This window comes from Scylla paramamosain, chromosome 39, assembly GCF_035594125.1.
Source record: "Scylla paramamosain isolate STU-SP2022 chromosome 39, ASM3559412v1, whole genome shotgun sequence".
In the NCBI taxonomy this organism is placed as follows: domain Eukaryota; kingdom Metazoa; phylum Arthropoda; class Malacostraca; order Decapoda; family Portunidae; genus Scylla; species Scylla paramamosain.
Window position 1 is genome coordinate 9309459 of NC_087189.1, and position 26765 is coordinate 9336223.

A 26765-nucleotide genomic window follows, 5' to 3' on the forward strand; every position below is an offset into this window, starting at 1 on the left:
AAAGGTAAGAATTTACTGATCACACCTTGCTCATAAAGATACCTGATAAATTGTCATCTACAAACATAATGCTCTAGCTAGGATTATACCTAAAAAATGACATCATAAAATGTGGTGGTAGAATACAACTGGCTAACATACCTGAGTCAACCAGACATCCAACCCTACTATCTGGCCACCACCACATAACTAGACTACTAATACAAAAATGTCACAAATTGAACCATCATTACACCATTAACTTCACTGTGAGCTATATGAGGCAAAAGTGGTTGATCCCTAAAAAGAGGTAGACTGTAAAGGGAGTAAAACATGCCAGAAATATCAAGGCAAGCCATATTCTCCTGTAGATGCACCACCACTCCTGCAATTTAGAATTACATCAGTGAACCCTTCACTATAACAGGAATGAACTTTACTGGTTCCCTTAAAGTCAAGGGAGAAGCTAGTGAGGTTGCCAGTACATACAATGTGCTGTTCACCTGCACATTGTATGCTGTAGGAGGAGGCAGTAGACACCTACAGAAATGATAATTACTTCCAGTGAGGTCTAAAGCACTGTTCAGGGGGTGCTGTGAACTTATCATTAAACCCAGCAGTGACCTCACTGAACGTTTCCCTTTGTGTCTCACAACACAAGGGGGCAGTCACAGCCTGCCCTCTAAAGACAACTCTCTTCCTCCACACAAAACTACAAGCACATAATAACACACACACCCTTCACTCAAAAATTTTAAAATCATCATGGCGACTCCTACACCAGCCTCAGAGTCCCCATCTGGGGAGGGGACCATAAATGTCCCCAGGTCAGACTGCCTGTCTGTTGATGACCCTAAGTGTCTTGACACCCCCCTCAACTTTTTCTTCATTAACTTCTGCAACATTTGCAGTCTAAGATCTAATTTTCAATCTGTAGAACACCACCCCTCCTCTTCTAAACCTCATCTTCTTTTCCTCACTGGAACTCAGGTGTCTGAGGCAACTGACAGTAGCCCCTTTTCTGTTCCCTCCTACTTTCTCTATCCTCATTTTCAATCCAAAGCTGGATGCTGCGTTTATGTGCGCAATGACTTAACCTGCTCTCTTGCTCACACTCTTGAATCTTCTGAGTTTTCCACCATCTGGCTACTACTATAGAGTCACTCTCATACTAAATTTATCTGTGCTGTATACCTCTCACCTAACTCCCCTGACAATAAGAAATTCTTTGACTACTTAACTTCCAAAGTGCAGCACATTCTGACCCTCTTCCTTTTTGCAGAGATCTCCATTCTTGGAGATTTCAATGTTCACCACCAGCTTTAGCTTCCCTCTCCCTTCACTGACCATCCTGGTGAACTAGCCTACAACTTTGCTATCCTCCATGACCTAGAACAATTGGTGCAACACCCTACTCGTATTCCTGACCGTCTTGAAGATACACCCAACATTCTCGACCTTTTCCTGACCTCTAATCCTGCTTATGCTGTCACCCTTTCTTCTTTGTTGGGCTCCTCCGATCACAATCTCATATCTTTATCTTGTCCTATTGCTCCAATCATATCGCAATAGGGGGATCCTCAGGATCCCCCTAAGCGAAGGTGCCTCTGGAGTTTTGCCTCTGCTAGTTGGGGGACCTGAGGAGGTATTTTGCTGATTTTCCTTGGAATGAATATTGCTTCCGTGTCAGAGACCCGTCTTTGTGTGCTGAGCGCATAACAGAGGTGATAGTGTCTGGCATGGAGGCGTACACTCCTCACCCTTTTTCTCGTCCTAAACCTTCTAAACCTTGGATTAACACAGCTTGTTCTCATGCTATACATGATAGAGAGGTGGCCCACAAAAGGTACTTAAGCCTTCCATCACCAGAATCTCATGCACTTTATATTTCTGCCCAGAACCATGCCAAGCCTGTTCTCCAACTAGCCAAAAACTCCTTCATTAACAAAAAGTGTCAAAACCTTTCAAGATCTAACTCCCCTCGTGACTTCTGGCATCTAGCCAAAAAAATCTCCAATAACTTTGCTTCTTCTTTCACTCCTCTATTTCAACCAGATGGCACCACTGCTATCACATCTATTTCTAAAACTGAACTCTTCGCTCAAACCTTTGCTGAAAACGCTACCTTGGACAATTCTGGGCTTGTTCCTCACTCTCCTTCACCCTCTGACTACTTCATGCCACCTGTTAAAATTCTTTGCAATGATGTTTTCCATGCCCTTGCTGTCCTAAACCCTCAGAAGGCATATGAACCTGATGGGGTCCCTCCTATTGTTCTCTGAAACTGTGCCTCCATGCTTGCACCTTGCCTAGTCAAACCCTTTCAGCTCTGTCTGTCAACATCTACCTTTCCTTCTTGCTGGAAGTTTGCTTACATTCAACCTGTTCCTAAAAAGGGTGACTGTTCTAATCCCTCAAACTACCATCCTATTGCTTTAATTTCCTGCCTATCTAAAGTTTTTTAATCTATCCTCAACAGGAAGATTCTTAAACATCTATCACTTCACAACCTTCTATCTGATCACCAGTATGGTGATCTTCTGGCTTTCCTTACTGAGTCTTGGTCATCCTCTTTTAGAGATTTTGGTGAAACTTTTGCTGTTGTCTTGGACATAGCAAAAGCTTTTGATAGAGTCTGGCACAAAGCGTTGATTTCCAAACCACCCTCCTACGGTTTCTATCCTTCCCTCTATAACTTCATCTCAAGTTTCCTTTCTGACCATTCTATTACTGCTGTGGTAGACAGTCACTGTTCTTCTCCTAATTCTCCTATTAACAGTGGTGTTCCTCAGGGTTCTGTCCTGTCACCCACTCTCTTCTTATTATTCATTAATGATCTTCTAAACCAAACTTCTTGTCCTATCCACTCCTATAATGATGATACCACCCTGCACTTTGCCACGTCTTTTAATAGACGTCCAACCCTTCAGGAGGTGAACATTTTACACAGGGAAGCCACAGAATGCCTGACTTCTGATCTTTCTAAAATTTCTGATTGGGGCAGAGCAAACTTGGTATTGTTCAATGCCTCAAAAACTCAATTCCTCCATCTATCAACTCGACACAACCTTCCAGACAACTATCCCCTCTTCTTCATTGACACCCAACTGTTCCCCTCTTCTACACTGAACATCCTCGGTCTGTCCTTTACTTATAATCTAAACTGGAAACCTCATATCTCATCTCTAGCTAAAACAGGTTCTATGAAGTTAGGCGTTATGAAGTTCTGAGACGTCTCCGCCAGTTTTTCTCATTCCCCAGCTGCTAACTCTGTTCAAGGGCCTTATCCGTTCATGTATGGAGTATACTTCACATGTCTGGGGGGGTTCCACTCATACTGCTCTTCTAGACAGGGTGGAATCAAAAGCTTTTCGTCTCATCAACTCCTCGCCTCTAACTGACTGTTTTCAGCCTCTCTCTTATCACCGCAATGTTGCATATCTAGCTGTCTTCTACTGCTATTTTCATGCTAACTGCTCTTCTGATCTTGTTAACTGCATGCCTCCCCTCTTCCTGCGGCCTCGCTGCACAAGACTTTCTTTTTTTTCTCACCCCTATTCTGTCCACCTCTCTAACGCAAGAGTTAACCAGTATTCTCAATCATTCATCCCTTTCTCTGGTAAACTCTGGAACTCCCTGCCTGCTTCTGTATTTCCACCTTCCTATGACTTAAATTCCTTCAAGAGGGAGGTTTCAAGACACTTATTCATCAATTTTTGACCACTGCTTTGACCCTTTTATGGGACTGGCATTTCAGTGGGCATATTTTTTATTGGATTTTTGTTGCCCTTGGCCAGTGTTCTTCCTACATAAAAAAAAAAAAAAAAACTACCACTACACCCATATATTTAGAACTGGTATTGTATTTAAAAAGTCAAAACTTCCTCAGTGCCTTTAGATGGTTCACAAGCAGACAGGGTCAACCACAACTTATATTAAGTGACAATGTAACAACCTTCATCACTCATCACTGCTGCCAATTACATCAAGAAAATTATGCTAGACCCTCAGATAAACAATTATTTGACCTCAGTTAATTGTGAATGGAAATTCATCCTAGCTTGAACCACTGGTTTGGTGCCATACGGGAAAGGTTAATAGGAACAGTAAAAAATGGATTAAGAAAGGTCCTTGACAAGGCTTTTGTCACATTTGATGAACTATACACTATTATATTACAGTTAGAATCCACTATAAATGATAGGCCCTTAACTTATGTAAATTGTGACATCAAATCAATACCATAACTCCTTAATTATTAAAAGACAGATGATTTAAATTTTTTCCTAATCAATTCACATTAGAGGAAATATTCAATCCATCCTATGGTTCCACACATAGTTTAAAAGAAAGGATCAGTTATATGAACAAGTTACAATATGATTTGTAGAAAAGGTGGGTTTCAAAATATCTTTTATCACTGAGGGAGTCCCATAGGTGTATAATAGCCAAGGAAGGTATAACATAGTCACAAGCCAGGGAAATTGTCCTCATTCATGATGATGCACTATGGTCCAGATGGAAATTTGGTAAAATCACTGGCATTAAAATCAACTTAAAGTTAAAACAACTTAAAAGGACAGATCATCAATTATTATATAGATAAATAAATAAATATGTTGATTAACTTTATTTTAATGTTACCATTATTATTTTTAATGTTATTTTAATGTTATGTTACCTAGGTTGTGCCCTGCCTGGGCTACCCACTTGCACAGTGGAAAAAAGCATTAAATAAGTTAAATTATTAATTCAGGACACTCACTGAGTCACAGTAATATTTAAATTGATAATATAAATGCAAAAAATTTAACTTACTTAAGGCACCAAAAATGTTCACTATAACAATAGAATTGACACAGCAGACTGGCTGGAAGTGTGGAGAAGGATTGAAGGAGGCGTGTGCAGGGCAGCAGCAACAATGCAGAGTTGCCAACAAAAAATTTTGCAAGGCACCAGCATAAGAAAAAAAAGGCGCTAAATTGCAGGTGAATATTTTGAAGTATGGCACTAAATAGAACAAAAAAGGAGGCTAGTTATGGAATAAAAAACGTAAATCTTTGGCGTTAGATTATTATGAAAATCGCTATATTTAGCATCAAAAGTACTAAGTTGGCAACATTAGGCCTGATCTAGAAGCTTCTAGTTGCCAACTTGACAGTTCAGATATGGCAAGCTTTGGCAACCCAAAACAAGTTTCAGCTTGCATGTGGTTTGTGGGTATGTGTGTATTTGCAAAAGTAAATTTGTGGGGATTTTGCCACAAATGCAAATCCACAAACAAAAATGACCTGCAATTGCTGAAATGACCTGCTCTGGTATTTACCAGAGTGCCCAGCTCTGGTATTTACCTTGTTGTATTGTACAAGGTCTGAGCTAAAGCTCATTTGTCCTGTCTCCATATCTACAATTATCCAATTTCTCTTTAAATTTGCTCACACTGATAGCTGTAACCACTTCCTCACTTAATCTATTCCAAGGATCAGTGCTTCAACTCAGGAAACTGAAATATTTACTCTTAATCTTTTTTGTATGTCCTCTCGTACATCTTGTTCCCTCATTTACAAGCATTTCCAAAACTTGTCCATCTATATTTTCCATATGGCTTATTAATTTGTACATTGTTATCAAGTCTTCCCATTCTGCTTTCTCTTCCAATGTTGTTAATCTCATTTCTTGCAGTCTCTCTTCATAAGTCTTCTTCTCCAGTTCTGGGACCATTTTCATTGCTGTCCTCTATATTCTATCTAATTTCCTTCTATTTTTCTTCCTATGTGGAGACCATAAGAATGTAGCATGCTCCAACTTTGGGTGTATTGTCATGATAAATAGAAGGATTGGGTTTTGAGGCACTAAATACCATTAAATTTACTCAGCCAAAGTCAAGGTGTTCCGTGGCTTCCCTACATGAATTACCTAATTCCTGAAGGGTTGGATGTCTAAGAAAAAATGAGGAATAGTGTAGAGTAATATCATTAGCATAGGAGTGGATAGGACAACAGGTTTGGCTAAGATAATTGATTAGTAATAGAATAAGAGTGGGTGACAGAACAGAGCCTTGAAGAACACCACTATTAACACACTGAAGAACAATGACTGCAACAGTAGAATAGTCTGATAGGAAACTTGACATGAAGGTACAGAGACAGATAGAAGGTGTATGGGGACAGTTTTGAAATTAAAACTTTAAGCTAGACTTTATCAAATGCTTTTGATATGTCTAAAGCAACAGTTTCACCAAAATTCCTAAAACAGGCTGAGTTAGAAAAACCAGATCACTGGTAGAATGGAAACAATGGTTGTTTAAAAATCTTCCTGTTCAGCATAGATTAGAAAACTTTAGAAGAGCAGAGAATTAAAGTAATAAGATAATAGTTTGAAGGGTTAGATCAGTGACCTGTTTTAGGAACAGGCTGAATGTTGGCAAATTTCCAGCAAAAAGAGAAAGGTAGATGGTGAGAGAGTTTGACCAGGCAAGGTGGAAACACAGAGGCACAGTTTTAGAGAACAATTGGAAATATGCCATCAGGTCCAAACACTTTCCATGGATTACAGCCAGCATGAATCTTGATAAGAGGTATGAAATAGTAGGATGGTGGAGGAAAGGGAGGAACAAATTCAGAATCATCAAGAGTACAGTTTTTAGCAAAAGGTTTGAACAGAGTTCAGCTTTAGAAATAGTAGATGAGATGGCAGTGGTGTCTTCAGATTGAAACAGAGGAGGGAAAGATGAAGAAGAGATTGATATAGATATATGGCTAAATGCCAGCAGTCACAAAGGGTGTTAATTGGTACTCATTTATATGAATGTAATATATACATGAAATATAAAGTTTAAATAACAGATTTCATCAAGGTTCAATAAACTCAATACTCATAAGTTATTTTGGCATCATCCTCTGGTCCTTTGGATACATTGTGTTGGGATGTTGATGGCTCTCGGAGCATAGGTGTGTTTGTCAGCTGGCTCTGCCAAGCAAGATAATGAAAGCCAGCATTACTAAAACTAAATATCCCATAATCAGGTTAATTTTAGCACAACAGTAACAATAACAATGCTTTTCCTTATCAGTGTATGTCTATAGTAAGGTCTCAAGTTATGTCGGTTTCAGCTTATGTCATGTTCATAAATCAGTGCAACTGAAAATGGAGGGAAAAAAAAAAATCTCATGGATTTCTGGAAAGATTGCAATTTTTACAGTGGTATGAAAAAAAGAGGAAAGTCTTGGTCTAAAGTGACATGGTCAAACAGGAATGGTGCATGGAAAATGTGTGCCCTAATCTTAGAGATTTTGAAGGATTTGATTATGAAAGTGTACATGAGACTAAGTGTAGCTGTGTATACTTGGAAATAACTTAAATCTTGACATCAATTAAACTGACATAATTGAGCTTCTTGAATATGAAGATAAGGAATTGAGCAATGAAGATCTGATGGCAGTGGGGAAACAGGTGGAGGATGATAAAAAATGAGGCAGAACCACTGCAACAGTTCACACTAAAAGTGGCATATCCTTTAGAATCCCTGAAGAAAATAACAGATGAATCTGAAGAACAGGATCCCAACACTGAATGTTTTGCTAGCTTACAAAGGAATGGAATATGTGGTATCTAGTTGGTGGCAAATCTACAAGATGAAGCATTATGCTGCCAAGCAATCTTTAAATACAGCAACTATGCCTCAACCATATCCAAATTCTATTCTCCATCTAAAGAATCATCCCCTTCCTGAGAATAATCTAAATTCTGAGATTCAACACCAGCTTGAAGTTTAGATTTAGACCCAGAATCTCTAGATGCAATTCTGACTCCAACTTCAACACAAAAGCAGGTATGTGCTACATCAATTCAACTTTTCCTTGATTAGTCAGAGATTCTACTAATTATTTTTTATTTATGTTAAAGATAGGAATGCAACTGGTATTTTTTTCTTTAACATTTGTAAATGATTGATATAATGTAGCAGTAATAAAGTTTACTATAATTCAAATCTTATTGTAAGATTAATAAAAATGTGCATGAATGTTAATGTTAAGAGTTTTATTTATGTTGGCAGGATGAATGACTGAGGAGGTAGCTGAGCATGTGTGAGCAGCATCACAGCTGACTGGTTTTAAATATCCTGTGACCTGTAACAAAATTTTGAAGAATTAAATCTTATTATGAGATTAATGAAAATGCATGTGCATGGTAATATCAAGGAAGAAAATGTATGTTGGCAGGGTGAGTTAGAAAGCCTGCATGAGTAGTGTGGCAGATGACTGGCTGTGCCTTGTGACCCACCACAACAGTGGCGACATGCTATAGTGTGGTGGACAGCAGAACACAGAAGACAAAAGCATTTTATTCTGTCAATAAAACTAAATTGGAAGGCTTTTGTTATGGCTAGTTGTTGTTAATTATCATTATTATTGTATTAGATTTTCCTCCTCTCTGGCTGGAGGATGTAGAGAGGGATATATGAAAAGGAGATTGTACAAATTTTCTTCATTATCTATGTAGTATTACATCACTTTAACTGCAACTTTTCTTTTAAAGTAAAAAATATGTTATCTGATAATATGCCAACTTTTGCCATCTGTTGTGCTGGTGACAGTGGGTGCCATCACAGTGCTGTTGGTGGCACTTGGGTGTATGGGTTGTTCATTTGGTGGTCTTGCCACTGAACAGGGTCATGTGTAAATTGTGTAAATGCACATCCACTCTCTGTGACGAATCCTCCCACTGTCCAACGGCATGTTATGGCCTCAAGCCGAGTAGTGTCGTTTACTGCCCCCTGGATGCCAGGCCTTATCAGGACCTGAGGAGGGAGTAAAGTTCACTACATGGCTAATTACTCAAGTCCTCTGCAGCTGAATTGCATCAGGCAGCAGTAGCATTTAGAACATAACAGGGTCACTAACAAGGGATACAAGAAACTACTACAAAAGAGTGTCCACGAACACACAGGAGGGTCATTCACCGTTCACTGTGAGAGCTTGGCCTGCACACTCGTGCAGCCAAGGAGTCACTTCCCTGGGTATGGTGTGTATTATACACACACCATACCCAGAGTATAGGAGTCTCCAAAGTAGTCTCTGGTAGACTACTTTGGAGACTCCTATTCTATATAAATGGACCGGTAATGACTCATTTATCCCCTTAAAGGCAACTAAAACCAACTAACTGTTATCCCTTCCTAGTCTCTGTCAAATATTAGAACATGTCTCAGTATGTTTGTTCCATTCAAGTGCTGGGTAGTGACTGTGGAAAACGCACCTTTCCCTCTGCCACTAAGGGGAGGGGGTACAAGGAAGTGGGGGCAGTGTGACACACACACACACACACACACACACACACACACACACACACACACACACACACACACACACACACACACACACACACACACCCACACACTGTTCCCCATGCAGTCTTTAATTCTAAAAATTCTACTGATTAAATTAGAGAGACTAGATGAATACTGATTACTTCACTGTCAAGAGAAATTCTTCTAAATACTGAGTCTCAAATTCAATGGAAAAGGGAAGTAAGGAAATTTATAGTGTAAAATTAAGTAATTGCGCAGATAAATCTCTTAGGAGTTTCAGGCTGAATATGTACGTGACCAGGATGCATCTAAGTCTCTCTCTCTCTCTCTCTCTCTCTCTCTCTCTCTCTCTCTCTCTCTCTCTCTCTCTCTCTCTCTCTCTCTCTCTCTCTCTCTCTCTCTCTCTCTCTCTCATTATTCTTTTCTCATACATTCTTACTACTTCATTTTATATAATCTTATCTCACTGTACATTACAGTATATCATGAGATCATACTTATATAAATGAAAGACATATTAAATTGTTGAAAATACCACAATATATCTACTTTGATGACAAGAATGAAAAGTACATAAACTCAGGTGGTAGTCAAAACTGGCTTGTCATGTTCCAGGGATCTAACTTTGATATAAACTGGGACCTTATTGTACAATGATATTCATTCTGTAAAAAGTAATAATGCACGATTCTGTATGCTAACTTTGGGTAAAGATGTTGGCATCTCCAAGGATTTGGAGGTGGTGCATCCAGATACTGGAGTACCCACATGTAGCTAGCACCTACTCTTCCTGTGGTATGATCTCCTTATATGAGGTTACAGGATGCACTGCTTCTTTTCTCTGGACAGCTGCAATCAGAAGCAAATTAATGTAAAGGTAATGGTAGTTGCAAAAATACAAGTAATCTTAGGTAATAATAATACAAACTAATTCTGGATAACTAAATTCATACATATCAGCATTTGAATGTGTTGGCAGTATGAAGGAATACATATGTAAGATGACTGATAACATCGCAGAATGTCTCTTGGCTAAAGATGAAATCAGTAAAAAGATATTCAAACTGCATGTAACATGATCAGACAAATAAAAGTGAGCACTAAGCCCAACCTAGAATTTTTTATTGGTCCTAACTGCTACACCACAATAGCAGTCAATGATTGCATAATTGGTGGGAGCAGATATTCATAGTTAATATTCAATGTATTATAGAATTAACATGTGGGTGCAAATGAAAATGTAGAAATGAGTGTCTGTAACAATACAATTTGAATCTCCATGACAGATGTGGAGATCCATATGGAAACTCCAGTAACCAAGAAAACAGCAGACCAAACTTACAGTGCTGTTAATCCACTTAAATGCAGTTTTAATAATTCACTATAAACAATAATGCATCTCAAACTATCCAGTATAAGTCAAAAATTATTCAAATAAAGAAACAACTGTAAGCTTACATTTGACAGCATCACTGTCAAAATCACAGCCAAGGTCATCAGTTTATGTGCCTGGAATGGTGAGCACCTTATTGGCACTTGCTTCAGGGATGGGAGGAGGAGCTGCACCACTACCAGTTTTACATGATTTACATTTGACATTAGCATGTTTATGTTTAGCCCTGCATTAAAAAAAATAAATAAATAAGAAAAGGTATTTCATTGTTATGGGATTATTGTATTGTATTTTCTTTTCACTTCAACTTGCATCAAGTCAAAATAATATCTATTATTCATGATAAATATCAAAATCAGACATAGCTTTTAGCCTTATGATACACTAACTTAAATCTACAAAGCTCTGTCCTGAACAATATGGAGCACTGACTAGCCCTTTTCCTATATTCAATTAGGTCTATCGCATGCACATACTTACTTTCCTTTAATGCGCTCCCATACTTTTTGCAGCTGATATACTGTTCTCTTCTCACAATATCCAGCTGCATTAAAATGGAGGGCAACCCTCTCCCATGCTAATTTTTTCATGGCCATGACTTTACCATCTGTGCTCTCATTGGCTAAGATAATTTCATTCCGTACGAGCTTAGTGAGGTGCTCACGCTCTAGGGAATTTATAGGGCTGGCCCTTCGCCCCACCAGCACCAGGGTGTCATTGCTGGAGACAGCCTGCTGCGGTTGGGACTCCATCCTGCTTTCTTCATGGCTGAAACGAAAGTGGATGGTGGCAGGCTTCTTTAATGAAAAATTATCTCCATGGCTACCAACAGAAGCACTAGTATCATATTTTCTGGCATGAATAGTGTATGTCACTGTATCATGCACCAAATATATATAAACTGTATTTTCTTGAGTATAGATCAAGTTCTGTTGACCTAAACACTGGGATCAAAATTCTTAAATAAAAAAAATTCAGATATACAAACGTGATAGAAAAGGCCAGTAGTAACTCATGGATTCAAAAGTGAAATTTATTTAATATGATCAGTAAACAAAACAAATCTTTACCAGCTATATAGTAGTGAAGAGATGTGTTGTGCCTAGCAGATGCAGCCTAGCAGATGAAGCTCATAAATTCATAATAGATTACTTGACTTACTTTGTATGTGGTTTCAACTGTCTTTGTTGAAATGTTGAGCACAGGATTGGCTACCATATATGTACATATATACAGCAGCAAGAATCCTTTAATACAGAAGTATACACCAAACTTACTAATCCCAGACACTGTCTTAATGGAAAGCACAAATGTCCTGACAGATACAAGGGCTCTACCATTGATGCCTACATCCTCAGGGCATTCACACACTGCAATATTTGGCAGCAAGTACATAAAGAAATAGAAAAGGTATTGCAAGTATTGATTAACAATGGCTTCAGTGAAAAGAATATCATCTGCCTCACTAAAAAGATCACTGATAAGTAGCATAGCTCCTGCTCCTCTGAAGATGCAAGAAAACCCAACATCAACATATTTTACTGTGCCTTCTCTACTGCATACAAAGAAGAGAGGATTATCATACAAATAGCAAGAAGAAACATGAAGCCCACTGACCTGGAAAGAAAAATTAACCTCCAAATATACTATAAGAATAAGAATACCAGCCACCTCCTGCTCAGAAACAATCCCCTCATGAAAACAGAGACAACCCAAAAGTCCCATTTTATATGTAGGTTCACTTGCAATTGAGGAAACAGTGAAGCCCTCCCTTCATCCTACATTGGCATGATGACAATGAAGCTGTCTTGATGCCTCACCTGCCACCTATCATCCGGCCCCTAAGAAACACTTACAGCAGCAACGCATCATCAAGATCACAAGACGATGTCTAGAAGAGAATACCAAAATTGTGGACGTGTACTGATGCAAAGTGCCTTGCAATACTAGAAGCCTTGTACATCAGAGAATCCAGCCCTGAATTCAATGTACAAGCTGACATCCTTCAAGCCCTGCCAAGCATGAAAAGAAACAGCCAATCACAGCCACTGTATAATGAGTCCAGCAGCAGTGAGCAGTCAGCCAATCAGTGATGCTTGTGAGCCAGGGTAAACCCATGAGCCACTGAATAAATATTTGGCCATGCAGTGGCTACAACCATACCCACCTTGGCTACAACACACTACTACTGAAGAAGGATTAAGAAACCTGAAATTGTGATCTAGTGAAAAATGACCAGCTTCAGTGAAGTCATAAACCAAATTACAAAAGAGAAAAGGAAAATCATAAGATATAAAGAAAATATCTTAAAGAAGTTAATAAATGCTGAAATAGCCATCTCATTTAATGAAACCTGTATGTTAGAAAATCTCCTGCCCATGTATATATACAGTAGAAGTCCTGGGGCACCTGATGCTGGCCCATAGGGCATTATACAGCACTGTGGTGGAAGCCCTGCATCACCACTTTGGCCACCTCTAGCAGGCTGAGGTGTTGAGACCTCTCTCTTAAAGGAATTCAAGTCATAAGAAGGTGGAAATACAGAAGCAGGCAGGAAGTTCCAGAGTTTACCAGACAAAGGGGTGAATGATTGAAAATACAGGTTAACTCTTGCATTAGAGAGGTGGACAGAATAGGTGTGAGAGAAATAAGAAACTCTTATGTAGCAAGTCCACAGGAGGAAGAGAGGCATGCAGTGAGCAAAATCAGAAGAGCAGTTAGCATGAAAATAGCAGTAGAAGATAGCTAGAGATGTAACATTGTGGTGATGAAAGAGAGAGGCTGAAGACAGTCAGTTAAAGAGGAGTTGAGACAAAAAGCTTTTGATTCCACCCTGTCTAGAAGGGTGGTATGAGTGGAATCCACCCCCCCAGACATGTGAAGTATTCTCCATACATGGACAAATAAAGCCCTTGTACAGAGTTAGCAGCTTGGGAAGATGGTGAGAAAAACTGGCGAAGATATCTCAGAACGCGTAACTTCATAGAAGCTGTTTTAGCTAGAGACGAGATGTAAAGTTTCCAGTTTAGATTATAAGTAAAGGACAGACTGAGGATGTTCAGTGTAGAAGAGGGAGATAGTTGAATGTCACTGAAGAAGAGGGGATAGTTGTCTGGAAGGCTGTGTTGAGTTGATAGATGGAGGAATTGAGTTTTTGAGGCATTGAACAGTATCAAGTTTGCTCTGCCCTAATCATAAATTTTAAAAAGATCAGAAATCAGGTGTTCTGTGGCTTCCCTGCATGAAATGTTTTCTTCTTGAAGTGTTGGACATTTATGAAAAGATGTGGAAAAGTGTACGGTGGTATCATCAGCAGTATTATTCATTAATGAATAATAGGAAGAGAGTGGGTGACAACACAGAACCCTGAGGAACACCACTGTTAATAGATTTGGGAGAAGAACGGTGACTGTTGATCACAGCAGCAATAGAATGGTCAGAAAGGAAACCTGAGATGATGTAGCAGAGAGAAGGATAGAAGCCGTAGGAGGGTAGTTTGGAAATCAAAGCTTTGTGCCACACTCTATCAAAAGCTTTTGATATGTTTAGGGCAACAGCAAAAGTTTCACCAAAATCTCTAAAGGAGTATGACCAAGACTTAGTAAGGAAAGCCAGATCACCAGTAGAGCACCCTTGATGGAACCCATACTGGAAATCAGATAGAAGCTTGTGAAGTGATGCATGTTTAAGAATCTTCCTGTTGAGGATAGATTCAAAAACTTTAGGTAGGCAGGAAATTAAAGCAATAGGATGGTAGTTTGAGGGATTTGAATGGTCACCCTATCTAGGAACAGGCTGAATGTAGGTAAGCTTCCAGCAAGGCCAGGTAGAGGTTAACAGATAAAGTTGAAAGAGTTTAACTAGGCAAGGTGCAAGCACAGAGGTGCAGTTTCAGAGAACAGTAGAAGGGACCCCATCAGGTCCATAAGGTTTCCAAGGGTTAAGCCCAGCGAGGGCATGGAAAACATCATTGTGAAGAATTCTAATAGGTAGCATGAAGTAGTCAGAGGGTTGAGGAGAAGGAGCAACAAGCCCTGAATTGTCCAAGGTAGAGAGTTTTTAGCAAAGGTTTGAGTGAAGTGTTTATCTTTAGAGATAAATGTGATAGTAGTGGTGCCATCTGGTTGAGATAAAGGAGGGAAAGAAGCAGTTACTGGAGATATTTTTGGCTAGATGCCAGAAGTCATGAGGGGAGTTAGATCCTGAATGATTTTGACACTTTCTATTAATGAAGAAGTTTTTGGTTAGTTGGAGAACAGACTTGACATGGTTCCTGGCAGAAATATAAACCGCATGAGATTCTGGTGATGGAAAGCTTAAGTATCTTTTGTGGGCTGCCTCTCTATCATGTATAGCATGAGAACAGGTTGTGTTAAACCAAGGTTTGAAAGGTTTGGGTTGAGAAAAAGAATGAGGAATGTATGCTTCCATGCCAGACACTATCACTTCTGTTATGTGCTTGGCACATAGAGATGGGTCTCTGACACAGAAGCAGTAGCAAAACACCTCCTCAGGTCCTCCCATCTGGCAAAGGCAAAATGCCAGAGGCACCTCTGCATAGGGGGATCCTGAGGAGCGATAGGACAAGATATAGATATGTGACTGTGATCAGAGGAGAAGAGAGGGTGACAGCATGAGCAGGATTAGAGGTTAGAAAAAGGTCAAGAATGTTGGGCGTATTACCAAGATGGTCAAGAATACGAGTAGGGTGTTGCACCAATTGCTCTAGGTCATGGAGGATAGCAAAGTTGAAGGTTAGTTCACCAGGATGGTCAGTGAACAATGAAGTTTCCAAGAATGGAGATTTCCACAAAAGGGAAGAGAGTCAGAATGTGCTCCACTTTGGAAGTTAATATATATATATATATATATATATATATATATATATATATATATATATATATATATATATATATATATATATATATATATATATATATATATATATATATATACTATATTTCCTGGCATATTAGATGCACCCATAATTTGGCAAGGATATTTTAAAAAATACAATAAGCTCCATTTTTCCCTGAACTTTATAGCTAATCTCTCAACCAGGCTTTGGTCCAAGTTGCAGCTCAAACCAGCAGAGAAGAGTAGGAAATATCACGCCAGTTTATCCGTGATCATAACTGTCGCTAAACAATTATGACTGTGATATTACCTTATGCTGCTTTCTGCCTTTCTCTGTGTTCAAAATGTTCCACAATTGGCTGAAGAGTTACAGATGACACCTGTGTGCCTATCACACATGATGAACTTCTCTCAGCAGTTAAATTGGGCAAGTCAACAGCTCCTGGCAAGGATGGCATCACCTATGACATCCTCAATGCCCTCCTGGAGATAAAGGTAGACAACCCTCTCTTAGACCTATTTAACATGTCTCTCACTGCAGGCAAGCTTCCCCACTCATGAAAAACAGCCATTATCATCCCAATCCCCAAAGGTGATGGCACCTTTTGCCCCATTTCTCTCACCAGCTGTCAGTGTAAGATGATGGAACAGGTAATATTGAACAGGCTTATATATAAGGTGGGCCATGTACTCTCTGGCAATATACATGGCTTCCTAAAAGGTCATTCCACAAGTCATTATTTTGTTGAGTGCCTTATAAATAAGGATGCTACCTGCAGAGCTTTCGTTGATCTCAAGGGTGCCTTTGACAGGGCCAACAAAGATGTTATTATGGAGGAACTCATTCTCAAAGGTGTCAAAGGTAGATTATTAGGATGGATCATGGACTATTTGTACAAGAGAACAGCACAGGTTTGGTTTCAAGGTGCAGTCTCCTCTGAGGAAGTCTTTGAGCTTGGAACACCACAGGGTGGAGTCCTTAGTCTAATCCTTTCAACGTTTTAATGGACAAAATTGCGCATTGTTCCTTCCCGCAGGGCACCCAGGTCCTCATCTATGCTGACGACATACTCCTCCAATGCCCCACACCCAGGACTCTCCGGTTAGCTCTGTTGCAACTAGCAGCATTGTGTGTTCAAATGGGACTTGTAATTAATGAATGTAAAACCAAATTTCAAGCCAAAGGGAAGGTCTCTCGTCTGCCCACTGCAAATAATGTTCCCATCCCTAGAGTTCATACACACAAGTACCTGGGTGTACAGCTGAGTTTCAGGAAGTCACTCCACGCTGTACACTATGTTTGAGACCTCTGTCTGCCACGGCTAGTGCCACTTTGGCTGCTAGCAAACAGGGGCCTGGTGGCTGGCATTCCAGTCCTAAGGATGTTCTATATATCTGTCGTATGGTCCCTCATTGACTACGCAGCTCCTATTTTAGTACAGTTTAGTGCCACCCAGCTCCGTCCCCTAGAGCTTGTTCAGAATGAAGCCGAAACACCGTTTCGGTGTTGATATTCACTCACTGCATCAGCCCAAGAGGTACTGGCTCCCTCATGTGCTGCAAGACATGTTCATGACTAAATTATCCAAGTACCCCCATGTTCAGGCTATTCATGTTTATTGTGATGGTTCAGTCAATGGCAGCAGGTCTGGATGTGGGCTGTTCATCTGCGACTACATTTCTGCCAATCGCTACACTGACACTGAGGTTTCCAGGCAGCTCCCTGCACACATGTCCTCCACTAGGGCAGAATTGTATGCTGTTCTAGAGGTGCTCCATATAGTGGCACCTCTCTGTAAGGATGTATTCTTCTTTGTTGACAGTCAGGCTGCACTGTATACACTCCAATCTACCTCCTCCATGGAATGTGATCTAATTAATAAATGTCTTGATCTTATCCACACCCTAGAAGGTGCTAGTGCCACGGTTCACTTCACCTGGATACCCTCTCATGTGAGTATCCCGCTTAATGAAGAGGCAGACCGCCTTGCTCAATGTGCCCTTCAGGACGACACAGTGGACCCTGGTGCTGAATACACTCTAGGCTATGTTAAGAGTAGCATTAAGGACTTTGTACATAGTAGCATTAGTGATCAGTTGGAGTTTTGTAGCCATAAGGGCAGTGGCAGTAGTCTTCACTATGTACGTGTCTCCCAGAGCTGTGCTTATACCTATGGGAGACACACTGCATCACATGATAGGGTGGCAATGAGGCTCAGATTAGGCTATAAATACTTTTAGGAAGTCAGTGCTTCTCCTGGCATGTGCCGTGTGCTGTGTGCTGCACCAAGGGGACACACTCTGCGTCATTATGTCACGGAATGTCCTCTCATTGCTAAATTTAGGCTGCAAGGTCAACATGACTTGTATACCCTCATTGACCATTTCTTAGACTCAGCCACTCTCAGGGCTATACTCAAGGAATATCCTACGTTTGCTCCCAGACTGTAGGATATTTATGCAATAAGGTGTGCAATATCTGTATTTATTTATTTACTTATATTCTTGTAATGTATATTATATTTTTATATTTTTGATACTCTACCCTTAAGTCTTTGCCCAGGGGGTGGGTGGCAAGGTCCGTCCTCCTCCTTTGTTGTATTTCATTATTAATGCAACAATAAATGTATCAATCAATCAGTCAATCACCATAACCCATAGGCCTACTGAAACCTAACCATTGGGCCATAAGATGCAAGCTGATTTTTGGAGCATTTTTTTGGGGAAAAAGGTGTCTTATATGGCAGTGTATATATATATATATATATATATATATATATATATATATATATATATATATATATATATATATATATATATATATATATATATATATATATATATATATATATATATATTAAGATCCTTTGCAGTGATGTTTTCCATGCCCTCAGAATGCTTATGGACCTGGTGGGATCCCTCCTATTTTTCTCTGAAACTGTGCCTCATGCTTGCACCTTGCCTAGTCGTACTCTTTCAACTTTGTCTATGAACATCTACCTTTCCTTCTTGCTAGAAATTTGCCTACATTCAGTTGTTTCTTAAACAGGGTGATTGTTCTGATCTCTCAAACTACTGTCCTATTGCTTTAATTTCCTCCCTACATAAAGTTTTTAATCTATCCTCAAACATCTATCACTTCACAACCTTCTATCTGATTTCCAGTATAGATTCTATCAAGGCTGCTCTAATGGTGATCTTCTGGCTTTCATTAATGATTCTTGGTCATCCTCTTTCAGAGATTTTGGTGAAACTTTTGCTGCTGCCTTAGACATATCAAAAGCTTCTGATAAAGTCTGGCATAAAGCTTTGATTTCCAAACTACCCTCCTACAGCTTCTATTCTCTCTGTAACTTCTTAAATTTCCTTTCTGACTTCTATTACTGCTGTGGTAGACAGTCACTGTTCTCTTAAATCTATTAACAGTGTTGTTCCTCAGGGTTTTGTCCTGTCACCCACTCTCTTCCTATTATTCATCAATGATGCTGTGCTGCTGTGTTTCTCAAAACAGTGACAGGGTATTCAACTGCATGAATCTCAACAGTGCCTGGACACAAGAATGGACGACACCAGTCTAAACCAAACCTCACAGATGCCAATGAGGTAACAACAGATGAGGGGACAGTACTCCCTGCCTTCCTGGTCCTGAGACACAACCAAAGTCACTGGCTTCTGAGGGATCTTGGAAGCAGTGGCAGTCACTAACTTGGGGCAGTTACATTTTAAAATGGCCAGTATTTTTACAATAATGGCACATGGGCTGGGTTCTGTATGCAGGAGTGCTGTGTTGCATGCTCCCAGTCTGTCTGCATTGAGGGCTGGGTAGAGACAAGGCCGACTCATCCCAACTTATTACTGAAGCCACTACTATAATGTAGTATAATGTATATAACTCTAGACAAACTGGCACCTGCCATGTCACCAGACACAACATCCCTGACCCCGCCAGATGTACTACCAATCCACCATGGTATAAGCTGGTATGCCAACACGTGGTCATCTACACACATGGCTGCCTCTTTCAAGGTCTTAAACCTTTTCTCTCTGAGCAGTGGTACTAACTGCTTCTCTGCCACATTTACAAACTACTCCATCATCATGAGTTCTGTTAACTCACAGAAGGAGGTGACACACTTGCTAGCCTGCCATTTCTCAAATACCTCCTTGAGGTAGCGAGCACAATTGAAATATGAGTCACTGGGGCTTTTCTTTCCTCCATGGAATTACGACCTATAAGCCATGGGCAGTAGCTCGTAGGTTCTCAGGATGTCAGCCTTGAATTCCACGTAATCCTCCAAGTCTTCAACTGACATCCTGTCATAAACTCCCAAAGTCTACCTTTCACCATACTGGCAACCAGGCCAACCCATCTCTCCAGAGGCCAATCAAATTCTGAGGCCTCCTTCTCAAATTACTGAAACCATTCTGTCACCTTTTTCTCATTAAACTCCAGAATTAACTTTAAACTCTTTACCATCTGGCTTTCTACATTACCTTCCCTCTCTCTTCCTCTCCTCAAGCCATGAGGAGAATTAACTTCTATCCATGTCTTCTCCAACTCAAACATCCAGTTCTTTTCAGCTTCCTCCTTTTCCCTTTCTGCCTCAAGTGTTTTCATTTCTTTCTCATACATCTTTGCCTTCTCCTTCTCCTCCTTTTCTGCTTCGAGCCTCTTGGCTTCCCTCTCAGCCTCAAGCCTCCTAGCTTTCCTAGTCTCCTTAGTCTTTAATCTCCTCTTCTCGACTTCTGCTTCCAGCTCCATTCTCCTCATCTCAACTTGAATCTCAACTTCTCAGGCATTCCTTCTGTCTGGGAATATCCACCAGTACTATGAGCAGGACTTATATGTCTGTGGGCACTACCTGTAGGACTCTGTCTCCTGACACCAATCTGTGTCTAATCTACACTGCCACTCCCAGCAGAAGCTGGAGACTCAGGTCATGAGTCACCTCGGCTACCAACCTTGCCCTCCATGGTGTAAACTAAGTGTAGGAAAACAAAGAACAATGAAACAAACAAACACCAGTCTCCAGCACATGGCTATGAAGCTTCTAACAATCCTGGCAAGGTCGTCATTTTCTGTTATGAGCACAAATCCCTGTCCTTCCCACAGCTACCTCAAATGGACTAGCTTCCCCCAAGTCATCCCTTATGTGACTGAGTACAAAGCTTAAGATGGGTTACAAGGTTCTCTTTAGACTCTTGCACCCTTTACCAGATGGTCATAACAACAGGTTACACACATGAGGTTGTCAGTCTGTTTCTCCCACCCACAGACAAGGAAATATTACAATAACAACTAACTCCAACAACTGGGAAAGAATCGTCAGCCACATTCTAGTGAGAGACAGTTTCAACAAATGACAAACACATAATTATAAAGATTATAATGTTCTATAGAATACCACCCTTTCAGACAACAAGACAAAATCCTCCCACTTCTGTAGAACACTATCTCCTCCTGAGCAATATGATATTCAACTTCCTAGAAGACAAGCCCTGTCCCCTTTAAGAAATGACACAGCCCAGGGAAGGAAGATAATCTACTACAAGGCAGCGTACACTAATCCTCTGCGTCTCAAGGCATTGAGAACACCCCAGATCGCAGTAGCATTAAACAAACAAAATATACACAGACAAATTGCCTACATAATAAACTGTAACACCAAGTATTTGCCTCACTATGAGGTGAGGAGTCACATCTTAATATATGCTGAGTGCCTTACAAGAATGCACTCATAGGCAAGCTGATGGAGACCCCTAACACTATGTATATAATGAGCAGGGGCATACTGCAGTAACTTAATCAAATACCCTTTCATAGCAACTGCCCTGTCTAGCTGTATCCTGCCTGGTCTCACTGAAAACTCTGCCTACCATGGTACATTTGTCTTGTCCAAGCTACTGACTGACTGACTCAAAGTGTGGGAAATGTGCCATGCTGAGCTCTCTGTGGTCATGAGGGCATGACTCATGTGGGAGGGAAGGAGGGAGATGGAAGGGGAACCCAACCCTGCCCAACCACCTTGCACTCTCACTCACATTAGATGTTAACATGGTACAATAAGACGCTTTTCTTCTGAAAATTTTGGTGACTAAACTATGGGGGACTGGGTGCTGTACTGATTATGGTATGAGCATTGAAAACTCTTTAGCTAACTACTGGGTGAGATTCAAAATGAAAGGATAATTAGAAGTAGGAAAAATTATGTGGGGAAGAAGAGTGACTTAGCACAGAGAATCTTACACTTAACTTGGTAGTGGGCTTACCTACATGTAAGGAATGTGTCACCTTTTCTCTCTCTCTCTCTCTCTCTCTCTCTCTCTCTCTCTCTCTCTCTCTCTCTCTCTCTCTCTCTCTCTCTCTCTCTCTCTCTCTCTCTCCCCTTCATCTCTCTTCTCATCTCTCCTTCCTTCTTTTTTCCCATCTCCCTCTTTGCATTCTCATTTCTCCCTCTAATTATGGCCTACATCACATGTTGCTTTGAGAAGGACAGCACTCATCATCACATACTATCCTACTCAGGTCTAACACCTGACACATAACAACGATTTGTCCACATGAAGTCCCTAACAATGCTGTGGGTGTCTTCTGAGCAGCAAGCAACACATTATGGCTGGCAGCCTCACTAAACACTGCCTCTTGATGCTATACCATGGCACCAGTTACAACACTCTTACAACTCCCACAAGAAAGAGTAACATCTCTTATCATCCCCAGACCAGGGAAAACAACACTCACCATAACACAGGGGAGAGGGACCCCAGACAAGAGGTAATCACCCTTGCTAGCTCAACAAACATGGCAACAATCAACAAACATGGCTGTACCCAGCCACCAAAACTGCCACAACTGCTCTTGATTCAATGTGACTCTAAATCAGCCAACTACTGGGCCTCCATGTGCTACCTTCACATGTGCCTTCTTAACTGCGGAAGGCATAACAAACTGGAGCATCAAACTTCTGTCCTCTCTCCACCAGCTATGCACAATATTGTTATCTTCTACTAACTCCTCCTGACTCTCTACTTCCTTGCTGCTCTCTCCTGCCTTGGCAAGAAGTAGGGCCACACATTCCCAAGGGACAGAATCCTCTTCTGATACATAAGCAGCTGTAGCCTCAGCTATCACAAGGGGTGGCTCACTGTGTGTGCTAACACCCTTGTATCTAGTCCTGACAGGGGAGTAGTTTGCTCCCCATCTCTTGTACACTCCTCAGGGAAGGAATCTCCTACTTCCTCAGCAAAGTTAGGAACCTCCACACCCTCAGCAGTGATACCTAACATGCCAGACACATCATACTGGGTTCAGACTGAGTACCACCACCAGGATGCTCTGCAGGGTGAGGCAAGCCAGCAAACAAACTAACTCAAACACTGTCCTCACCCTTGGCAACACTCCCAACAAAGTCTTGTACCTCCTGTGGCAACTCTGCTCTGTTGCAGTCAGCCCCAGCACAATGACTCCAAGACAAGTTCAACTCTAGATCGCCCAAATCCTCACCAGCAGTGAGACAGGCCTCTGGGCACTCTGCCCTCACCGCAGATCTACATCCACTCTGTACTCTTCTTTCAGTGACCCTGCCTTATTACAGTTGATCCCATGAGTTACAGAGGGTGCAGTTGCCTGATGTTGGGGTGCTCACCTCACCTTAGTGCAAGTAACAACATTACTCAAGTCTGAATTCTCTCCACCAATGCCTCCTCTGAGATTCTGGCCACAGATGGAAGACTCACCTGCCAGGTCATTCCTTAGAAGAAAATCAACACCTGACACTGGCAGGTCTTCTGCTTGTGCCATTGGCACCTCTGCAGTCACTAGTGGACACACAAGCCTCATTTCTGCTGTGGCAAAGCTTTCTACAGCACCAATTCCCTGGCACCACACAAGCTTATCTGAGGCAACTTGCCTCACAGTAGCATTTTATTAATTATTGTATTATACAGTCCTCTAATGCCAGAAAACCACAGCTGTGAACCCAGACATTAGTAGCACTTGACACACACAACACAGAATGATCCACAACAATACACTGCACTTAGGCAGGAAGGGGGAGAGCAATACTCTGCACAAGGACACAGCAGATGCCAGACATATTAGAACTGCTAGTGGAGTCACTCTCCACCAGCAGGAACAGCAGGAAACTAAGGAAGGGCCACACACCATTCAGTCCACACTCAAATCTAGACCTTCCATGGGGTGAAAATACTAAGCAATATAATCAAGACCTCCCATAGGGTCAAAATAATAACCAATATAACAAGGCGTCATACCAGCATTCCACACGTAGATATAAATCAACAGTATCCTCCCTTATACGCACCTTAACATGCCTTTCTCTATGCCGAGTGTCTACTCCTTATGATATCTGGGCTTCTACTGAGCTGCATGCACAGGAAATGTTGTTGACTTGCCCTGGTGATGTCAGGCACATGACAGAGGCAAGGAAGGGGGAAGTGGAGCTGGGGAGTGAATTCCATCCCACGTACTCTTCTTCCCTCCACCGAATCTAACTCTAAAAGGAACATTACATTTAAAAAAATTATTACACTCTTATTAGAGGTGCTGGGTGAAAACTTATTACACTATGGGAGGAAGCAACTCTTCTACACTATTAACCACTAGTTTTAACTTTCAGAAAGAATGAGAAATGGGGAAATTAAGTTGCGAAGGACAATTTCTATTTTATATAAGGTTTATAGTAATATACAGTGTGGCTTGACTTGATGCATCAGTGACTCATTCCTTGTCTCTTCTCTTTTTTCTTATCTTTCTCTGTTCTCTATCTTCTTGCTATCTCTAGTCTGCTAAATTCTCAGCAGGGATCAATCATAATGCTAATATTCAGAAATTAGAAAATACAAATGGCATTTTGTTCCAGGGAGAATAAAAAAATTTGGTAAAGAGAAAAACACAAAAGAAGAAGAGAAAAAGATATACAGAATGAGAAAAACAGTGTATTATAGAGAGAAAGAACACAGAATGATCCACAACAATCAGACTTAGGCAGGAAAGAGAATATACAGGACACAGCAGTGAGACATATTAGAAGAGAGGAGAGCAGGAACAAAAGGAAACAAGGAACCACACCTTAGTCCACACTCATCTAGATTATAGTGAAAATACAGCAATATAATCAAGAATGAGAAAATAATAAAATATCAAGGGATAGATCCACATAGATATAAATCAACAGTATATAGATTCAGTTTCTCTATCAAGTGTCTATTATTACTTCTACAGGATGTAATGTTGTTGAGATGTGATTAGGACATGACAGAGGAAAAAGTGGAGCTGTGAAAAGTACTATGAATTAACTCTAAAAATTACATTTATAATTTACATCATATCTGAAAACATTCACTATAAAATTTTACATATTAAATATTTAATTTCAGAAAAATAGAAATAAATTGTTGTGAGTATATTTTATATAATAGAAATACAGTGCCGAGATCATCAGTGAATTGTCTCTTCTCCACACACTTCTTGCACCACTCTGTCATATTGTACATAATATAAATACACATACACAACAACACACATTTATATATATTCATTACTATGTGTTATATATATAAGTATGGGTAATTAAGAACCAGAAAATAATAGTAATGGGAACCAGTAAATAACTCCACAGATTTTTGATAAAATGAGCACAGTTATATATTTGAGATAACACAACAAATATAAACAGTATATATATTTACATATATATATATATATATATATTCTTATATATTATCAATATATTCATGTGTATTACAAGTATTGGATCTCTCTCTCTCTCTCTCTCTCTCTCTCTCTCTCTCTCTATTTAGCAATCCTAAGGATTGTAGTATGATTAGAATAATTATGTATTTATAGAAAGTAGATCAATAAAATGAAAGAGAGAGAGAGAGAGAGAGAGAGAGAGAGAGAGAGAGAGAGAGAGAGAGAGAGAGAGAGAGAGAGAGAGAGAGAGAGAGAGAGAGAGAGAGAGAATATTGTCATATGACAGATAAACAGGTTATAATTTGAGACAAGAGGGATATAAAAAAAATAAATATGTCAAATATATGCAGTAGCTTGCATGACTGGAAAGTTATCTTGCAAGTCTTAGTTTATTATTCTGATTAATCTTTTATTAAAATATTCAGTGGTTGCATATATAAATTCATTATATTGGCTTGTTAATCCAATTGAATTTTTATTTTGTCCTTCGTGGCAAGTTCATCATGCCAGTTTTGTGTTGTTATTCCAATTGTTGTTGTGTGTTAACTGTGTTATTTCAGTTGTACATTATATCTGTTGTGTGTATACTGTATATGTATATGTACACACACAAAAACACACACACAAAAAAAAACACACACACTTATATATATGATCAATTACCTGTGGGAAAGCAAGTTTTTGTTAGAAATTACTGGATTAAATAATGCCTCTTACCAACTAAGCTGAATGCTGTGATGTATTGTGTGAGCAACAGAATCATCCTGAGATGATTTTTATCTACATCATGATTGTCCCAGTGACAGTTGTGATATTGTTCATATACTAAAAAATGTAATAGAAAAAAAAAAAAAAAAACACATACATTTATTTTTAAAAAAAAAAATATATTTATATATATATATATATATATATATATATATATATGTTAAAAATTCTTTTAGAATTCTATATAACTATATATAGAATAAAAAATAAAATATATATATATATATATAAAAAAAAAAATATATATATATATATATATAATATATATATATATATATTGTTTTTTATTTTTTTGTGTGTGTGTGTGTGTGTGTGTGTGTGTGTGTGTGTGTGTGTGGGGGGGGGGGGGTGCTATTACATTTCTCTGTAGTATATGAACATTGGATTTGGGACAGCCCTGTCCCTGGACAATTTTTTTTTCATGATCCAGCCTTAGATAAAATCATCTCTAGGATGATTCTGTTGCCTGCATGTTGATTTTTTCTGCCACAGTTCCCATCACAGCACTGGTAGGCAGCCTATTTTTGTTGGTAAGAGGCATTATTTAATCCTAGTTTAACTTTCTCCAAACTAAAAATCTTGCTTTCCCACTAGGTAGGGATTGATTATCAAAAGAAAAGAAATAGAGCCAACATGACTCATATTGATAATTACCAAAGAAAGTTTTTTAGCATTTTGGCTGATTTACTGGACATTGAGTTCAAGGTGCTGATCAAAGCTCCTTATATTTGCTACCCATAAAT

General features: G+C 39.8%; 1 protein-coding gene across 6 annotated transcripts; it reads right to left on the reverse strand.

Moving 5' to 3' along the window:
- Positions 1-24250, reverse strand: LOC135092155 (uncharacterized). 6 transcript variants are annotated; one of them, XM_063990422.1, is made up of 5 exons: positions 23864-24238; positions 11163-11450; positions 10748-10908; positions 9992-10138; positions 1-6948 (listed from the first exon to the last, which is right to left on the reverse strand). In XM_063990422.1, the coding sequence occupies exons 1-3, from the start codon at positions 23869-23871 to the stop codon at positions 10791-10793; spliced, it is 414 nt and encodes a 137-aa protein (XP_063846492.1). In that variant the 5' UTR covers positions 23872-24238; the 3' UTR covers positions 1-6948; positions 9992-10138; positions 10748-10790. The 6 variants fall into 6 exon arrangements, with proteins under 6 accessions (XP_063846492.1, XP_063846493.1, XP_063846494.1 ...); XM_063990423.1 differs by lacking the exon at positions 1-6948 and adding an exon at positions 7396-8108; XM_063990424.1 differs by lacking the exon at positions 1-6948 and adding an exon at positions 8452-8779 and having other exon boundaries at positions 10748-10857; positions 23864-24250.
- Between the last annotated feature and the right edge of the window lie 2515 nt (positions 24251-26765).

Coding starts and splice junctions, on each gene's coding strand:
- LOC135092155 (XM_063990422.1), bottom strand. Junction 10,909..11,162: donor TGGGAGCGCATTAAAGGAAA/GTAAGTATGTGC, acceptor TTTTTAATGCAG/GGCTAAACATAAACATGCTA.